Consider the following 17,913-nt stretch of genomic DNA (forward strand, 5'->3'; position numbering starts at 1 on the left):
CGACACACTCCTTACACAGCCCTATTATCCTACGGTTCTAAAAGCAGAGCTTAAAATCATCCCTTCCCTCTGAGGAAGCAGAGGTAGCACAGCCCATTTGTCAGCCTGCCTTATCTCTGGCCTTCCCTGCATTTACATGTGCATTTATCATTCCAACACCACAGCCTGAGCAAAGCAATGACCCTTAATGCGCTGCTCACCAATGGCCCTGCTGGTCTTCTCCTCCCCTCCACGGAGACACCAAACCCACTGCAGTGGTGACACTCAGGGAGGGCAATGCTCCACAACAGTGATGCTCCACAGCCACAAACTGAGCTGTGCAGGGTTTGCTGGGTTCCAACCCTGGAGAATAGCTGGGAAAAGCAGCACTGCTGATCCAGGAGGTGCTCAACACACACCCAATTGGGATGGATGGGATTAGAGCTCACACAGATCCCATTCTGGTCCCTCTCACAGCATGCAGGAGCCTTAGAAAACACAGACATAAATCCAAGGTCTTCAACAAGAGCATTGCCTTTGAATATGTCTGCTCGTTCATCAATAGGCACCACAACTTCATCTTAAGAGTTTCTGTGCTCCTTGGTGTTCCTTTTGTACATCTACAAAGCGTTATGCCAAAGGCATTTTCACTTCAATCCTCTGTCTCCAGTGTCTGCTCCTGTAATAGGGAAGAAGTCTATAGACTACATCAGTACTGCACGCCTCAAAAACACCCCTCTGTGTGGGGTGGGGGAGCTCTGGAGGAGGCTGTTTTCACATAGCAACTGCACTGCAAGCTCACCTATTGCTGGAAGGCTCATCAATAAAATTAGGCAAATGGATCATTTAGATCTATATCAAATCTATTCTAATCCCAAGGACTGTGGCAGAGGCAGCAGCAGCATCCCAGCAATTCAACCTCAACAAATGAAAGGGCTCTGCCCTGTGTTATGCTAGGAAATGCAATCTGATTTTGCATAAATCGAGTTTTGTAACACAGCTCTGTCCTGAGCACACAGCAGGAGCAGACAATGAAGACTCTGTGGGCAGACAACAGCTGAGGACCCGTGGCTGCAGATGACCCTGGAATGGAGCAATGATTTCTGCTTTTGAATCCAGAACAGCAAGGGATGAGAGATGAGAGCCTGGGCTTACAGAGGATTTGCTCACTTGCTGTAGTAACTGAGCAGATTTTTGTGCATCTCCCAGCAGCAATGTCCTTGGGAAGGATCTCAGCAGGTCTCTGATAGAGACTTTGGCTCTGGGATTGCTGGGCTGCAGCCTGCAGCAGCCCCAGGGTCTGTTCCCACCCAGCACCGCTGACATGAGAAGACCTGACAGCTGCAGATATTTCACCAGCTTAGTCCCAACCACCTCACCAGGTTCAAACCGACCGCTCCACTGCCTGCCTTGAACTGAGGTTGTTTCTGACCCACGTTCTCCAGTCCCACAGTTCATTCACTGCCTGCTCTGCACCACTGCACACAGCAGACCCTGGGCACAGACAGGGACAGGAGCAGGAAATGACAGCAAAAACTGTGAGGGCAGTACTAATGGCTGCGGCATCACTTCACCTGCAATAAATTCTCCCCCTGTTGGTTGGTTTTTAATCCTTTTAGCGTGCGCTGTTACGCCGTCTGTTTCTTAATCAAATCATCTCGAAACATGCAGTCACACAATTACATCAACTGCATCGTCTGTATGTGCCCTACTTGCGACCTCCTCCAAAGAGATGAAGGTCAGCTCCCAAGTCCTCATGCAGAATGCCAACCATGGTGTCCCCATAGAACGGCCCTATGGAGCCCCTCCTGGGGCTGCACTGCCCCCATGAACCCCTCCACTGGCCAAAAACCAGCACCAAGTGTGGGAACAGCCCCTTCTGGTCAACTGTGCTGCAAACAAATGGACCAGCTGACTCAGCATCACAACAATCTGGATTTCAAAATCTATTTAGCAAACTTTTAAGTTTCTACTGGAACGGAACCATCTTCTCCCTCATTCTGTGATATAACAACATCCTCTGCTTGTTTAAAGCAGAGGACACAAGTTATTTTCAGAAAGCTCCTTCCTTTTTTTGCCTCCCCTGCCCACACAACAAGCAAACACTATTGTCAGATCCCCGTTGGTCTCAAACTCCGTCTGTTATTCCAGACGCTGCTGGGTGCCAACGTCCTTTTTTCTCTCTTTGTAATTTTCACAAAGCCTCATTTATAATTGATGGTCATTTCTATCCACTTCCCCTTCTTCCTCCGGGAGTTAATGTTTTAAAATGTGCCTGTTCAGACTTGTGACTTTGTGGGCACACAGAGACGTGTCTGCAATTCCCAATTGCCTGCCACTGAATTTCCACCACCACCGGGAAAGGCTTCTTTATATCAACAGGTGGATGCGCTGCCAGTTTGGACACTAATATGCCCACACAAAGGCAATCAACTGGTGAACTATTCAGCACCTGCTCAGCGTGTATCCTCCACATTCATGGCCTGTTAAAACCCAGAGCACTCCCTGCTCCTGAGCCCCATAGGAGCAGCCCTACAGGATGCCACAGGGACCCTCTGTGGGTTCACTCCACTGCCAGCCCACAGCAATGGTCCTGGCACTGAGTAAAAAGCAGCACCCAAAGGGTTAACACAACCACAGCATCTCCACACGGTGCTCACCCAGCAAACAGCAGCAGCTCCTGCTCTCGTCGCATCTCCACGTGCTTGAAACAAATCACTTTTAAAGCATGTCAGTGCAAATCGCTGCTCTGCCCCCGTGCAGTACGTGGGAGGACTTTGTCACAACACAGAGACAACTGAAGGCTCTGCTTTCAAACACCTGGAACCCAAATCCAAACACGGCTTGTGAGTTTAAAATATTAAAGCAAAGAAGGAATCGATACCTGGTACACAGCAATGCTTCCCCGAGCACCATCAGCACAAAGCCATGTGCTGCTGCTTGCAGCCCAGAGCCACTCCAGCTGCTGGGGATGTCCCTGGGGCTGCTCTGTGGCCTCTGCCCCATGAGACCATCCCTGCAGTGAGTTTGATTTCTGAGCAGAATTTGGGCTCTTTTTAGCCAGAAATGGGACTTGCACAGAGGAGCCATGGAAGGGAGCTGGGTGAGAAGGCTTTATCTGTGTTGCTGCTATTTAGCAATAGATTTGGACACTGGGAGTGCATTAAAAATAATGTTTAGCCATTAATGTTGACAACAGCACAGTAACACGGAGCCTCATAAAGTAGCAGCTGAAGCTAAAGAGGTTTCCTGGAGCAGCTCACACTGCACTGCTGAGCACATACTGAGTGCACAGAAGGGAAGGGGCATCACAGCAGCCCCCCATAACTGCTGACACCAATGCACACCTCCCACAGACACTGCAGGGCCACACATACCTCGCTGTGCTTCCCTGGCTGCTGGCACGTGGCACAAAGCAGTGCAGGTGCTGAAAGCAGCCTGCAGAAGGGCTCTGTGCTCACACACAAGAACAGAACAGCACCTACAGCATCTTTGCACCCAAAGCGCACAGAAATCCTTTCTTTAGTCTCTTTGTAAAGTTGGAGCAGCCACTAAAAACTGGGTCATGTGCATCCACCACAGCAAAGCCAATTCTCCACAGCTGTGGGGAAGGACATAGGAACAACGCTGGACGCATTCTCTCCTCCTCCAGCCCCTATGAAATTAAAGGTTGCTCTCCCTAACACAAACCCAAGGGACAAACAGCGATGCTGGCACTGTTGGCATTCCTTCACCAGCTCACAGCAGGCACTAGTGTGTCTTTGCTGACCCCCCCACCCTGCAAATACCCACAGCATCCCCTGTAGGGAGCTCCCACCAGGCACAGAACATCCCTGCCCACTGTGTGCTGCAGCAACATGTATTTTGTTAACAGGAATTTGTGCTCTTAGGTTAATACATGCACTGTGTTAATATTTCAGACACAGGATTGGCTTTCTGAGCACACACAATTTGCTCCTTAAAGCACCGAGGTGCCAATGGTAAACAATGTTTATTATTCCTCCAGACAAGCCATCATTCTATGCAAAGGATCCTGGAGCAGGACAGCCCCATGGAAGCAGATTAAGTAGGGCACCACGCAGACGAGCAGCATTGATGGAGCTGTCAATACTCCCTGCTCTGCTCACCTGGCTGGGTGCTCAGCTCCCAGCAATGAGCCGAAGGGTTCCGTACTGTATTTGTTCTCTGAGTTTGCTCTGCATTTCAATTTTAATACACCTTGCCTCCACAGCAAGCAATGAAGCAGCGCTCCTTCATGTCACAAGGTGAACCAATAACGGCACATCCAGGTGATGTACTCCTGGGCATCTCTTCCCACCAGCCTGCTGTATTTCTTCATTTTAAATGAAAAATAAAGTACCATCTGAACACCTGAAGCAATAAAGATTACAATGAAGGAAAGCTTTACAGCGGCTTAAGGAGCAGCGTAGTGATGAGCACGCAGCTCAAGGTGGAACCTGAGAGCAACTTTGCATATCTGGTAATTTTCCTGCAAGATTTTCAAGGAGAAACTTGAAAATGAAAGTAACATCTTTCTAATGGCTGGGAACACTTCTGTGTGCAGCAATAAGGACTCGGAGCTAACTAAGGAAGCTTATCTTTCTAATGTACAGAGCAGCACACCAGAGAGACTCCTACAGCCCTCTCTCAAAGACAGAGCTGGAAGGAAGCGTTCAAATATGGGTGATTGGATGCAGAAGAGCAGAAATCCTCTCTGGAGTGAAGGATTTTGGTGCAGTTGCAGCAAATGAACCACATTTCTTTCTCCCTCTCCTTCTTTGCTTGGCACATTCTATGGCACAGAGCACTTCCAACACTACTGCTGTCCTCTGATTTCTCCCACATGTGGCACCACAGCTCCACAGGGACAGAAAGGTGAGCAAAGGTCCAACAGATGTGTCAGAGAAATCCAGAGACAGGGCTGCACAAAGCACATGAAATAAGGGAAGGATTTTGCTGTATGTCAGGTTGGAAGCAAAAATATGCTGCAAACACACTGATTCTTTTGTCATTTTTTCCACTACACTTGCCCTTGGAAATAATACCGCTTAATACTGTGTGACTGACATCAAATTATTTCTTATTCCTGGCAATGTAGTGCAGCAGGGAAAAAAAAGAGTTATTGGTTGATGACTTGGAGAAGGAGATGAGACAGCGATTGGAACTGCCTATTCCTGTTTGGCAAGATAAAACATCCCCCCCTTTCATAGACTGTTTTCCTCTATTTTCTTACAGAGAAATGTCTTATTCTGTAGGCACAAAGGAGCCAAGATCACAATGTCTGGCACAAGGGCTGCAGATCTGGGCTGTGCTGGAGAGCCAAGGGCTGAGCTGCCCTTCTCCTTGAGCTTAGTGTGCCTAAGTGCACTGCTGGCCAAACCAAACCAACCAAGGAGGCACTGCAGGATCATGGCACTGCCATGCTGGGAGGGCAGAGGAGAGGGCACACAAACATCACACCTCAGACTGGAAATATATAGCAGAAAACCTTATTTGAAAACATCTGCTAGGAATTAATGATTCAGCTCCTAGTTACAATTACAGGCACAGAAGAAAAGGGATTGGCTGAGCACCCCACTGCTCGCGCATCACTGCTGCTGTTCCTGCAGCAACACTTCTGCCTCCGGTGGAGCAAAGCTTGGCAGCCACTCACCCGTTGGCTTAGAGCTGAAGGTGTCCCTGAGCTGCAGCCGTCCCTGCTGCCAGGCTCAGTGCTGCAGAGTGCAGCCAAGGGAGCACTTACAGGAAACGTCTCCAGGAGTTTGCCAAAGCAGACGCGTAAAGTGCCTTATAAATAAACGTGCGTTATTGTTGTTGTTTACTAATGCAGCAGAGCATCCTCGGATACCGTGCACCCATTAAGCTTCCTGCACATCTCCTGTGGCCTCACGGAGACAAGTGTTTCTTCATTGCTAAACACTCGCAGCAAAACTCTGGGGAAACTCCATCTCCAGGGTCTCGTATCACAGTCTGATTCTGCTGAATTGCTGCAGGCCCTTTAAGTTCAGCACATACAGAAGCAGGGCAAGGCACAGCCCAGCTTCTCCATCCCTGCAAACACACAGACCTTCACCCCCAGGCTCCCTACATGTATAACTGCAGGGGGGTTCAGACCCACAGCCCCAAGAAACAGCATTTCCAGGCAGCAGTTTCCTTTCTGGACGGATCTCACAGCAGTGTGCCTTTCAGTAATTTCCTCCCTCGTTTAATAGGAATTTATTTAATTTTGTTTTGAAGATATGCAGTGCCATTAATTGCTGTTCTAACATGTCTCTAATGATATATCCCTTCTAATTGTTTATTGCTTGCCTACCTCTTAAGTGCCTGAATGCATTCACAAATACTAATCTGTTCTCTGCACAATCAGCTATCCCACTCAGCAAAGTATAGTGAAGCACATTTAATATAAAGGCTTGCATTTGTTTTGCAGAGCTCCATAGCAATCTCCTTGCTAGCTGTGTTTCTTTGCAAACTGTCTTTTAGCAGAGGTCAGACTGTAGCCTATTGACTTTGCAGAGAGGAACTTTGGAGGCTTGTGTACCCACATAACAGGAGAGCAGCTGAAGGCACAGGTAAGAGAGGCACCGATGGAGCATCACAACCCAACAGTGGTGAACAAAGAGCATCCTACCTCGTAGTGGGCCACGCGCTGGGACTCAGATATTAGCTGTGCGCTGCAAACTCTGCAGTAACTTTCAGTGAACAGCTCCTGGTCAATGTCAGATGATTTCATCTGTTCAACAGCAACAAAGAGAAGAGATAACAAACAGATTTAGTTCCAAAGCACAGCAGAGGAGTTGTGTTTGATGGAGGTCCCTGAGGAGATGCAGGCCAGGGGTCCTTGGCAGCACAGGAAGCATGCAGTGCCCCAGAACCTCCAGCTCTCTGCCCATGCAGGCACCCATAGGTGTCAAACCCTGCGCTACGCCCACACTGAGCCCAAGCAGAACAAAAACCACCAGAAGGAGCTTCAGAGAGAGGAAATTCAAACCAAACCAAAACAAACACGAGTGCAATTCAAGAGGGAAACAGAGGCCAACGCTTTTTGACTAATGCCAAGATAAAGCGTCTATTAATTCATAATCATAACAAACCCAGGCACAATGAAGACTGATAATGTAGCTTTTATGGCACTTATTCTGCTGATTGGGAAGGAAAACAACATGACAATAACCGAGTTATGAGCTCTCATAGCTGAAGCAGGCAGGGGAGGCTCTGCCAGCTGCAGCAAAAAGCTCCTTTTGGTGTTCTGGATCTGCCAGACAAAAGGTGCAAAACCCCAAAGCTTCCCCACTTGAGCCCTCGCTCACTGATTCTGCACATCACTGCTGGTTTACCCCTCTTTCTTCTTAGGTTTAATCTTCATTTACCCTGTCTGCAGTACTGCTGCACTGGGAAACTTTCAAAGACGCCAAAAGAACCTTTTAGGAGTACAAGCAGTGCTGCAAAATTGCATCAAAGGCAAAATAAAGTGGAAGAAACAACCTCTGAAATACAACAGATTGACACAAGGCAAACCAAAGAATCTCATTAAATCTTAATCCAGCAGCCAAGCAGAGGCACATCGCCTTCATCTGCATGCAGTCTGCAGCACCCACAGTATAAACTCTCATTGCAAAAATCAGAGTAAGTCAAAACTGCTCAGTGTTAGCTCAGCCCTTCCTGCTCTGATAACAGATCCCAGGTCTATTCTGCCTCTAAATTACATGCATGTGAAAGGAGCTGTACCCAACCCCTCCCCTTCATTGCAGTAGGGGCTAAATGGGCTTATCCAGGAACAAGATTTAATGCCTTTTCTCTAAGCAGTAACTTCAGATTCAGAGATAGGATTTGTTAGCTTCAATATTGTCTGCTCGGTTTTATGCACCATTGTTACAACAGAAGGATGAAATGCATCCCAACAGGTGAGTGCAGTGATTATGCTGACAATGTGAAAGCTCCGCAGCTTTGTGGAGTGATTCATGTGTAACTACTCAAGTTCCCTAATAAAGTCTCGCTGGAACAACATACTCTAAAGTAATGCATCAGGAGCCCATGGCAGACTGTGTGTGACAATTAAATTAGTGTTAAAAGACCCAAATCTGTGGCTGGCCCTCTGCTTAGCATACAGCAACATTCACCTACCAGCACCCACCTGAACACAGCGCCCTTGCAGAGCTACCATTAAATACCACAGAGAATAAGTTTGTACATCAGAGAGGTGCCAAGGAAACACGCAGCAAAACCACGGCACACACACACACCTCTGCATCACAGAAACCACACTGCCACTGCTGCAAGACACTGGGGGCCCTGCACAGCAACTGCAGGACTATGGCAGCATCAGCTGGGTCCCACCTGCCCCCTGCAGAGGGGTCCACACTGCAGGCAGCCCCACCGGTGGCATCTGTGCATGGCTGCAAGGGCTCCATCTGAAGCAAAGGCAGATCCCAGACACGAAGCCTGGGGGAAAAGACAACAGTTCTGTTGTGTCACTCCCTGACCTAAAAACAGCATTTTCACGTGCTCCAGAAAGGCCTCCCCCCCTCCCCTCACTGTGTCTCAGACACGCTCTGTATTGTTTTGTGGGTCAATGCCAGCAGTGATTTATTAACTTCCTCCACCTGAGAGTGTCATAAAGGGAGTCCACAAGCAATTAATATTTATACATTTCTAATCACTTAATTCCTCTTTAACTCTCCCTGCTCGCAGAACTGCCAGGTCAGGACTATCCTCACCTGTAACCTTTGCCAGAAGGGATCCAGGTTGTTCCCCACCAGCAGCCCCAGCCTCATGCTGCAGAAGTGATACATACACTGAGCATGGAGAGATCTGTTCCCTGTACATTCCCAGAGGTTTTCTTGCTGGGAGCTGAGGAATTAATGTGTAATTCACACCTTGCCAGCCAGACTCAGTGCAGAAGCCACCACAACCACCACCCCTCCTGCTCCCCCCTGACTCACTATTTCCTCATGCTGGCACTCAGGTTTTGCTGTTCCCCTCCTGTTCCATAACCTCTGCACATATTGGCTCAGCACCTCCAGGAGTGGCACACTGTCATGAGAGTCCTCGTTTTAAATACCTTCTGCCATATGGCCACGATTCTTCTCAGCAGTTTCAATGACTACAACGGCTTAATGCAAATCAATTTGATGGGGCTGACTCCAGTTTTTGGCAACCATCAGGAAGATGCTAAGTTGCATTCCATTTTAGAGGAGAGAAATCAACATCCTGACACCAAAGACATCTCAGTGCTCTCTTCCAAACATAACGGCTCCGTGATTCTGTGACATACCCAAGGCCATATTGTTTCTTTAAGGAGGTGTGCTGCAGCTGAAACCCAGCAGACGTGGATGTGTGCTATGCCATGCTGGGATGTGAGCTGTGGCAGTGGTGCTCCATCACTGCTCAGTGTGAATTTCTGCAGGGGCTCGTTTTTCATGTTGTACAGCCAAGCACAGGAAAGGCTGTATTACACAGCACTGAATTCAGCAACTCTGTTCCTTGCAGTCGAAAGAAACATGGTCCCTTATACCATTTACTCTCAAGGGCTTTCATCACCTTCCCCAGAATGACCAGCTTCCAAAACCTCTGCACTGGAGCACCAGAAAAACAACATGAATTCCAAAAGCAAACAAGCCAAAAATTAAATGCCCTGATTTTCATTGTATGAATTATTTGTGGCTGTCACTCTCTCATGGATTAACATCTCATGTAACACTTCCTGTTATCTTCAGTTGTTTAATTTGTCTTGCAACAAGGACAAAAAAAAGTCTGTGCTAATAATTAATGTGCTTTCAGCAACTGTGTCACTGCACTTACAAGAAAGCATCTGAAGAAATGCAAAACACTGCCTTTTGAAGTGCTGTATTTCAGCTCTATGATGGATGGCTGAGCTGTTCCATGAGTTCAGTTCTCCTCAGGCTGGATGCTTTGGGGTTCAGCTTGCTCTGCTCCAAAGCAAACTGCTCTCTGCTCCTCCAGCTGTGCTGCACATCTGTCTGCACCCCTTCCAATGCAATTCTTCCCCGGTTCAGGGGTTCATCCACCACCTCCCTCCTTCTCTCCTCTCCCTTGAAATCCTCTCCAGCGTCAATTTGCCTCACTCCTGCCTTCAGTCTTTGATGCATTTTGACACGCCTTATTGGAGCTTTGAAAATCAGAACAAGATTGTGTGTGGCATGAGCTGGAGAGCAGGAGAAACGCTGCACGTGTCTGCTGCATGTGTCAAAACACAGAGGAAAGGCTGAGAGGGGTGACAAGGAGGAGATGGAACACAGACTCAACCTCTGCCTCCCAAAAACCTGCACAACTTCCCCATCAGCAGCTCTGCAGCACTGCACAACTTCCCCATCCCCAGCAGCTCTGTGCCAGGACCCACCTCAACAGAGACTCAGACAGCAAAGCAAAGAGTGTGCATGCAACCAGTGCCATGGGTTGCTGCAGGGATGGCAGAGGTGGGAAGCTGCAGGGTTTCAAGGGAGGTTCGCTGCAATTTGGAGAGCAGCACCATCCCTACAATGTGTGCAGCTGGTTCTACCTACAAATTGTTTTGATTATTCACACCTCACGGTGCGGCAGAATTTAATTGCGAATATGCTGACTTGAATGAAAATACACTTAAAAAGCAGATAGATCCATTGTGACTGATTTTAATAAAGTTTGTGGGAACAGCACTAAGAGCAATCGTATTTCGTGCCTCGCAGCAGCTGCTCTGTGCCCAGCACACCTCAAGGACGAGGCTTTGGCACCTGCTCTGGTTGTGCAACTTAGGCCTTGTCAGCAGGGATGTGCCCAAAAGAAGGGGTCAAAGCAACCCCTGTGCAGGCTATGGGGACAAAGAGGCTGATGCAGCCTAAAGGCAACAGAAGGACCCACTCGTATCGGGATGCAGGAGCAGAGGAGGGCAGGAAACTGCTGCCCTGGGGCTGTGTGCTGCACAGCGGGCATGGCAGGGCTGGCACTGGGTGCCCAGCAGGCTGGCACAGTGCAAAGCCAGGGTTACCATGTGATGCTCGTGGTTGCTATGGAAACAGTAGTTTCTCATGGCAAACGTGCATCAATAGTCCCTGTGCCTCCCAGAGCAAAGCACAGTCAGCGCTGCCAGTGTGCGGGCACACGGGTCATGAGCTGCCCAGTGCTGGGTGCCAGGGCTGTGCTGCAGAGTGCAGTGCTGCTCAGCCCCCACGTGCAGTGCCTACCAGCACAGCAGCACCTCAGTCTCTGGGTAAGCAGGACCTACTTTTCCCTAATGATGTACAAAGCGGTAGGAAACGAGTCAAGCTGAATCCCGTGCCTGCAGCCTCTGGTGCTTTGCATAATCAGTGCTTGTCATTCCCCATCAGCTTCAGCTCAGAAACCCAGGAGGCAAAGCCCTGTAAGGTGCCAATGAGCTTAGAAGAATCCTTTGGAGAACAAATCTGTCCATCACTGATGGGGATTATTTTAATACTGTATTCCTTGATAACAGTCTGCACGCTGGCCTCGCTGACTGAGCTAAAGCACCTCTACACAAAACAGCTTCAGCCTCAACAGCACAAACTCCACATCAGTTTAATGTCACCACTTGTTTGAACTCAGCTGCTCGAGGTGGCCCAATGGCACTGCCCAGAGCCCCCCCACTGCACTGACACATGGACCCCACTCCCTCCGGCTCCGGTCCACTGCTGTAGCAGAGCTTTTCGTAATCAATGAAGTAATTGAGAAACCAGACACCAGGAATGCAAATGCTGTGCATCTCAGTTCCCTCGTTAGCATGGAGCAGCTAAACCTCTGGCCTAATTTAATTGCACTTCCAAATTCCACGGCCTCTAAAGGGTATCAGCAGATTTCATTAAACGTCTTCCTATTATCATGTAATCTGTCAATTAACTTTGCACCCAACAGCAAACAGCAAGGAGATTTACCTTAAGTAAAACATAAAACATCTAAGTTCCTCCTCAAGCCTTTTCTTTTTCTTCATCTAACATTGATTTCTGAAAAGAAATTCCTGTATTTGCATTTGTGTTCTTTAAAGAAGAAGGATCATCTCACACACTCATCCATTAAAAAACAACAACACACCTCTATTTTCACCCTCATCGACACATGAGCAATGAGGAATGGTTAATCAATGCCCATTGTAGTATTTCTCGTGTGAAAGGGTCTCCAGAAATGCAAACTGGCCTATTTTAGGCAGGGAGAAATGAGCTGCAGTTGCAGAAGGGCCGTATAGCCAGGCAGGGAGGACTGCCTGAGGACTCCCATTCCTATGTGATTTATCAGTGGCACTGAGAAGCAATGGAAAGGTATTAAAACAAGGTGCTGTATTTTATGCAATTTCAGTTTTCCAAGTGAGGTTTGTCAATTCTCACAGCCAAGCAGCAACACAACTCACTCGGCTTCAGAACAAAAAAAGCCCCAAATGCCAACCAGACTGCATCACAGAGAGAGAATATGGAAATGCTGAAGAGTTTTGTAAATGTGGAACAGCGACAATACCTGCAGATGGCATTGAGCTGATGGCACTGAGCTGATGGCAATGAGCTGATGGCACTGAGCTGCCTGCACCCTGCTTTGCAGAGTTCTTCCTCACTGTGCAGCAGAGCAGTGCCCTGCAAAGCAGCACCACGCACCACTCCAGCACGAAAGATGCCTGCTGGTCCCAAATGGAAGCAAGCAGGCCCTGTGCACCAGCACACCCCAATGCAAACCCAGAGCTCGGCCGCCAGCACAGGGGCTGTGCACATGCACAACAACACTTAGACATTTTTTGCATGATGGGAGGGAGCTACCCCCAATTGCTCTGATCTCTGCTGCTTGCAAAGAGAGCATGGATGCATCCAGGCATGGAGCAATGCACGGTTCTTGGCCATGCTGCACAGCATGCAGTGCAGCAGTGCGTGGAGGGCAGGCAGAGCTGTGCTGCTCCTGCTAACACCATCACTTCACATGTGCTTATTATATTTCTAATAATAGAGGAGTTCACCCAACATCCTGTACAACAGGGGGTTTAGCTGATTAATTTACGGCTTTGGAAGCCGTGGGTGTTCGATTCCATCCCATTCTGGAGTTTCTGACAAGCTGCTCTGGGTGCTGCAGATTCAGCCCTCAGAGCTTTTCCCATTTGCTTTATGTAATTTTGCAACCAATGTGCTCTGAATATTAGCAGCCAGCTGCTGAGCGGTGTGTCTGTAGCCGTACCCTTTACGACAGCCTTAAATACCCATGTCTCACTTTGACTCGAGTCCTCCCACTGGTTTTAAGCAGCTGGATCAAATTGAGGAGCAGTTTCAAGTTCACGCTGCAGCTCTCTGTGTCTCCAGCATTGGTATCACCTTCCACAAGGCACACATGCAGCTCCATTGCACCCAGGACTATGGGCAGGTATATGGCTTAACACACATATGTGGTAGAGAGCCCAACAGCCAGGCATGTCTCCCATGGGCACATCAAGGCACAAAGCCATCAGGCACTGCACAAGCTGTAATATTGAGAATATTCATCTCCAGCCATTCCCAGTTAATGGCACAAAACAAACTGTCAAGAAAAATGGGAACATTACAGTAACAACAACAACAAATTAAATCCTAACGCGATTAGAGAGCAATTAGGGATCTGTCCTCTGGGAGCATTTTGGAACTCGGGGTCTTTCTCAAAATCTGATCTCTCTGCAACTTTCTTTCTTTCTAATTAATAAAACACAACACGAGTGTCACAGCTCCCCCCAACCCCAGAAAAATGCCATCCTCCTGCTCTGCAGGAGCAGCCGGTGGTGCAGGTAGAAGTGTTCACACCTCTGAGCTGCAGCTGTCAGCTGAATGCAGAGCAATGGCAATGGGAACAGAAATGCCTCCATGCAGTTGACCAGGATCACACAGACCCAAACGTTCTCCTGCAAGGACCAGGTGGGAAGCATGAGTAGAAAGCAGAGCATGAGTGACCATAGATAAAACGTATTTCTCTTATGCACAACTTCTACAAAGGCCACAGTCCGTATAAATAGTTATTAATCCCTCTTTTAAACTGCCTAAAGATAAGCACCCTCAAATTGCTCCAGTGCACTGCAAAAGGAGCAGGACAGCTTTTGGGCATCAGTCTCTGCTTCATCCTGGCATGGGGGACTTCCAGCATCCTCAGTGCCATACAACCACACTGGGGAGAGCCATCTGCATGTCCTTCATCAGGGGACAGGGGACACTGAGCTCAGTGCCAACACAGTGCCCAAGAAAATACAACACAACTGAAAGAAAGGGGCAAAGATGCAGCATCCCCCCAAGCCTGCATCTCTCCAGGCTCATCCACAGGCTGCCTGAAGGTCAAAGCTGCTAAACCAACACCTGGCTCTGCTAAACCTTCCCCTGTAGATGCAAATACAGTAAAAAACACTGCAGAGGTGGCAGCGTGGCATGGGGGGAAACCTTCCCCTGTTTCCTGAAGCTGCTGCTGTTCCCAGGATGGGTCCTTCCACACCGGCACCTGCCAGAAAAGGGCATTTTGCACAAATTGTAAAGGAATAACTGCACTTGCATGCGGTGCCATCAGGAAGACAACTGCCTCTGCACTCAGCACTGTGCAATGGAGGGAGACTGGCCCCCTGAAATGTACCCAAATCTGTACCAACCCATTTCTGTACCCAAATCCACCCTTGGGAGCATCTGCAACCAGGTTTTGGCCTAGAAATTGGCCCACTTCTGATGTCTCAATGTGGTTCTGGGTTTCACGTCCCACTGTGCTCCTTGGGAGCATAACCCAGATATGGCACAGCACTCAGACAAGACCTGGCAGTGCTGGCCTCTCTGTGCACCAAAGCAGCTGGAAGGTAAACCCACAATGAAGAATGGGCACCAATGCTTCCAATTGTGTATGAACCAGAGGGAAGTGTCACATCAGTGGGGGTCAGCAGTCGCAGTAAACCCACTGCAAATGGGTATCAACAGGCAGGCATCAACAAAACATCTACACAGAGCAAACCTTTCCTAGAATGGTTTGTGGTCAGGCAGCAATGCTGTGAACTGTTAAGAAAACCTGTTGGGTGGATGGATGTGCTCTGCAGCACACCTGACAAAGCAGAGGTGCAGCACTCCAGCTCTTCTGGGCTCTTCATGGCTCCAGCACAGCAGGAAGAGCAGAGGAGAGCAGGAAAACCAGCGGGAAGATTGGGAGGAAAGTTACAGCAGAGCAGCAAAGAGCAAAGAGAAGTGACTTCTGAAAACATGCACACCCAGGTTGGGCAGGTACAGATAGAAGCACTAACTGTTATGCAGGAGTAAGGATTAATTACTCGGAGTGACTCAGAAGTGACTAAGACTGATCAGAAGAAATCAAGTCGTGTTTTGGGCAACATCTACCCCAGGGAGAGGGATGCAGAAGGCAGCGGAGCAGGTGCAGGGGCACCGAGATCAAGAGGTTTCTGGCTGATGGGTCTTCTCCTCTGGGGGGGCAGAGCTTCCACTCTTATTGCTTCTGATCAAACACCGTGGGGAGACCCATATTCCAATCTCACCCTACAATGCTCCTGCACTTCTCCTCCTTCCTGTCCCTTCCTATGGGAGATGAGTCACCGTCTAGCAACCTTTATCAAAATACCTCTTACGGAACTGTCTATTGCAGTAGCAGGGATAGCAGAAGGAGACCCCCACTCAGCACTCCTTTCCCCTGCACTGAACCCCTCCTGCCCTGCACCCCATGGCTCAGAGCCTCCCGTTTGTGTTTTGCAGTCAGGCAGCACGTGCTCGTGTGAGAGCCAACAGCACAATATCTGCAGAAAATGCAAACTGTGGGTTTTGAACTGCCCTACTCCAGGCTTTGCAAACCTTGTTCTGCACCCAGTCACGCACACTAAGGTCACTCCAGTACTACCAGGGGATGGAAAAGGAGCATGTGGCTGCCTGAAGGGCAGCACTAGGGCACATTCCTGGTCAGGTGCTACCAGTCCATGGATAGGGATCACCAACAATTCAGATGTCCCAAGAGTCATTACAAGAGAACTCGTAGGCAGCTCAAATGGCAGCGCTCATGGTGCATGAGGACAGCTGTCCTGAGGCTTAGACCTGCAGACAGCTCCAGTGCAACACGTGGGGTCAGCTGAACCCAGGAGAGCAAAAACCAAGCCCCCCTCACCAGCCATTGCTGCAATTTTGCTGCTGCTTTCCCTGCTGGTTCTTCAGCAGTGCCCGGCTCAGGACAGGCCAGGAGCAGCTGTCCCACTGCTCATTTACCTCCCCAAAACCTGCTTTTGCACTCAAAGCAGGGCTGGCATGGGAAGTTCTCCAAACTTTAAGAGCAGCAGAGACAAATGCTGCTTTCCTGCATCAAGTCTGCAGTCCGAGGAGCTTGCTTTTGCCTGCGCAAAGCCCACTCAGTAAAAGCAGCCCTTATTTCTGCAGACCAACCAATGCAGGATGGACAAAGTCCCCACCAAGGCACCAACTCAACTCCAGTCACCTGCAAACAGGTGGATGTTTTGCTCCATAGCATCACTGGAGAGCAACCTGGCACCCAGCAGGCTCTGGGTCACACACAATGCACGCCGGCCACTTCTGACCCCTGGCACAGCATGAGGGAAGCACAGCAGTGCTGGTGGGCCTCGCATGCAGGTTATGGCTCAGAAGCAGCATCAAAACTACCCTAGCTACCTCGGTACACCTGGTACCGCATCCCAGCATCACCGTGCATCCCTCCCACCGCGTTCAGACGGGCGCTGTGACTGCACAGCGCTGATTCCCCGGTAAACTTTGCTCCAACTCTAAGCAGCAATCAAGCAACAAGCAGCACAAGAGCCGAGAGAGAGGAGGGGCGGTACCTTCGTGTCGCCGATGTGCAGAGGGGAACGGCTGCTCCTGCGGTGCTGCCGGGATGGGAGCGCGTTGGAGCCGCAGTCCCAGCTCTCCTCTCCCAACGAACAGATCTCTCAGTCGCCCAGACCAACTGTGCTGGAAAGGCACTCGGTTTCATCTGCTGGAGCTCCAGCTCCACCCCTAGCAGCAGCGATTGGCTCCGTGGTGCTCTGCAAGGCTGCGCTGGCCCCGACAGCCTCCCTCCAGCTCGAGCTCCTGAGACCATCGGGAGCTTCCCGGAGCAGTAACCAGAGGAGAGCAGTTATCAAGGGGATGGGTTCATCCCCAGACCGAGAGCTGTCACAGGTTCCTTCAGGCAGGGCTGACACGATGCTGAAGCCAAAGAACATATGCTCGAGGCCAGCAACGGTGGCAACAAATGGGGGATGGAGAAACAAAGGGGATGCAGAGCCCTTCAAACCACATGCAATGAGAGGACAGTACCTAATGCAGCATCATGCACACAGGTCTGGAAGTCTGTAATCCATAGCCAGGCTTACACTAAACAGAGCTCTTTGAACCAGGTAACCTGGAAAGCAAAGTGGGCATTCATTCTTTTGTGAGGAGCATCTTTCAGGCACACCCAGCTCACAGCTCGGGCTGAACAACCCGAGCACCATGGAGAACACAGACACAATCTCCTGCATCTTTCTTCTGCCAACACAAGGCCTCTGAGACGCCGTCTCTCCGCCCTCCTTTCTGCTCCCAGCATTAAAAAGATGCTGAGGACTGGCTGGGTTCCACCGAGTGTTTCTGTCCCCGTTCAGCAGACTTGGCAGCACCGCCTGTGCCTGCACGTGAGTCCCAGCTGAAGCAGCTGCAGTAAGGGCCAGGAGCTGCCCTTGGCCCTGCTGGGACCCGTGGGTGATGCCTGGTGGGTGCTGGATGCTCACAGCCCCTTCCTGCAGCTTTGTCTGACTGAGCCCCACCTGTTTGGTTTGGGAGAGGATCAGAGAGCTGAGGATAGTCCTCAAACAGCTGCTTATCCCTCTGCCTTCTCAGCAGCTCATAAATATTCTCTTTGATGCTGTGATAATTCCTTTTGTGTTCCATAGGCCAATTAATTTGGAGACTTAAGAAACACACGCACAAAATATCAGAAATCTGTTACTATTTTGATTTATGTTTAAAACCAGAT

General features: G+C 49.5%; 1 protein-coding gene across 2 annotated transcripts in view; it reads right to left on the reverse strand.

Annotated features, from left to right (window-relative positions):
• The window catches only part of ZMAT4 (zinc finger matrin-type 4), a 42,355-nt gene extending 25,485 nt beyond the window's left edge, over window positions 1-16,870 (reverse strand). Inside the window, exons 1-2 of one of the 2 annotated variants that reach the window (XM_015883173.3) lie at window positions 16,742-16,870; window positions 6,611-6,712 (exon numbers count right to left, since the gene is read on the reverse strand). In XM_015883173.3, coding sequence (XP_015738659.1) covers window positions 6,611-6,712 — 102 coding nt within the window. In that variant the 5' untranslated portion in view covers window positions 16,742-16,870. The remainder of the gene's footprint in view (window positions 1-6,610; window positions 6,713-16,741) is intronic. The other variant, XM_085510540.1, reaches the window with a different exon arrangement.
• Window positions 16,871-17,913: the final 1,043 nt, after the last annotated feature.

The sequence above is a fragment of the Coturnix japonica genome, chromosome 10, assembly GCF_054131305.1.
Source record: "Coturnix japonica strain WE chromosome 10, WE-NBRP24, whole genome shotgun sequence".
In the NCBI taxonomy this organism is placed as follows: Eukaryota; Metazoa; Chordata; class Aves; order Galliformes; family Phasianidae; genus Coturnix; species Coturnix japonica.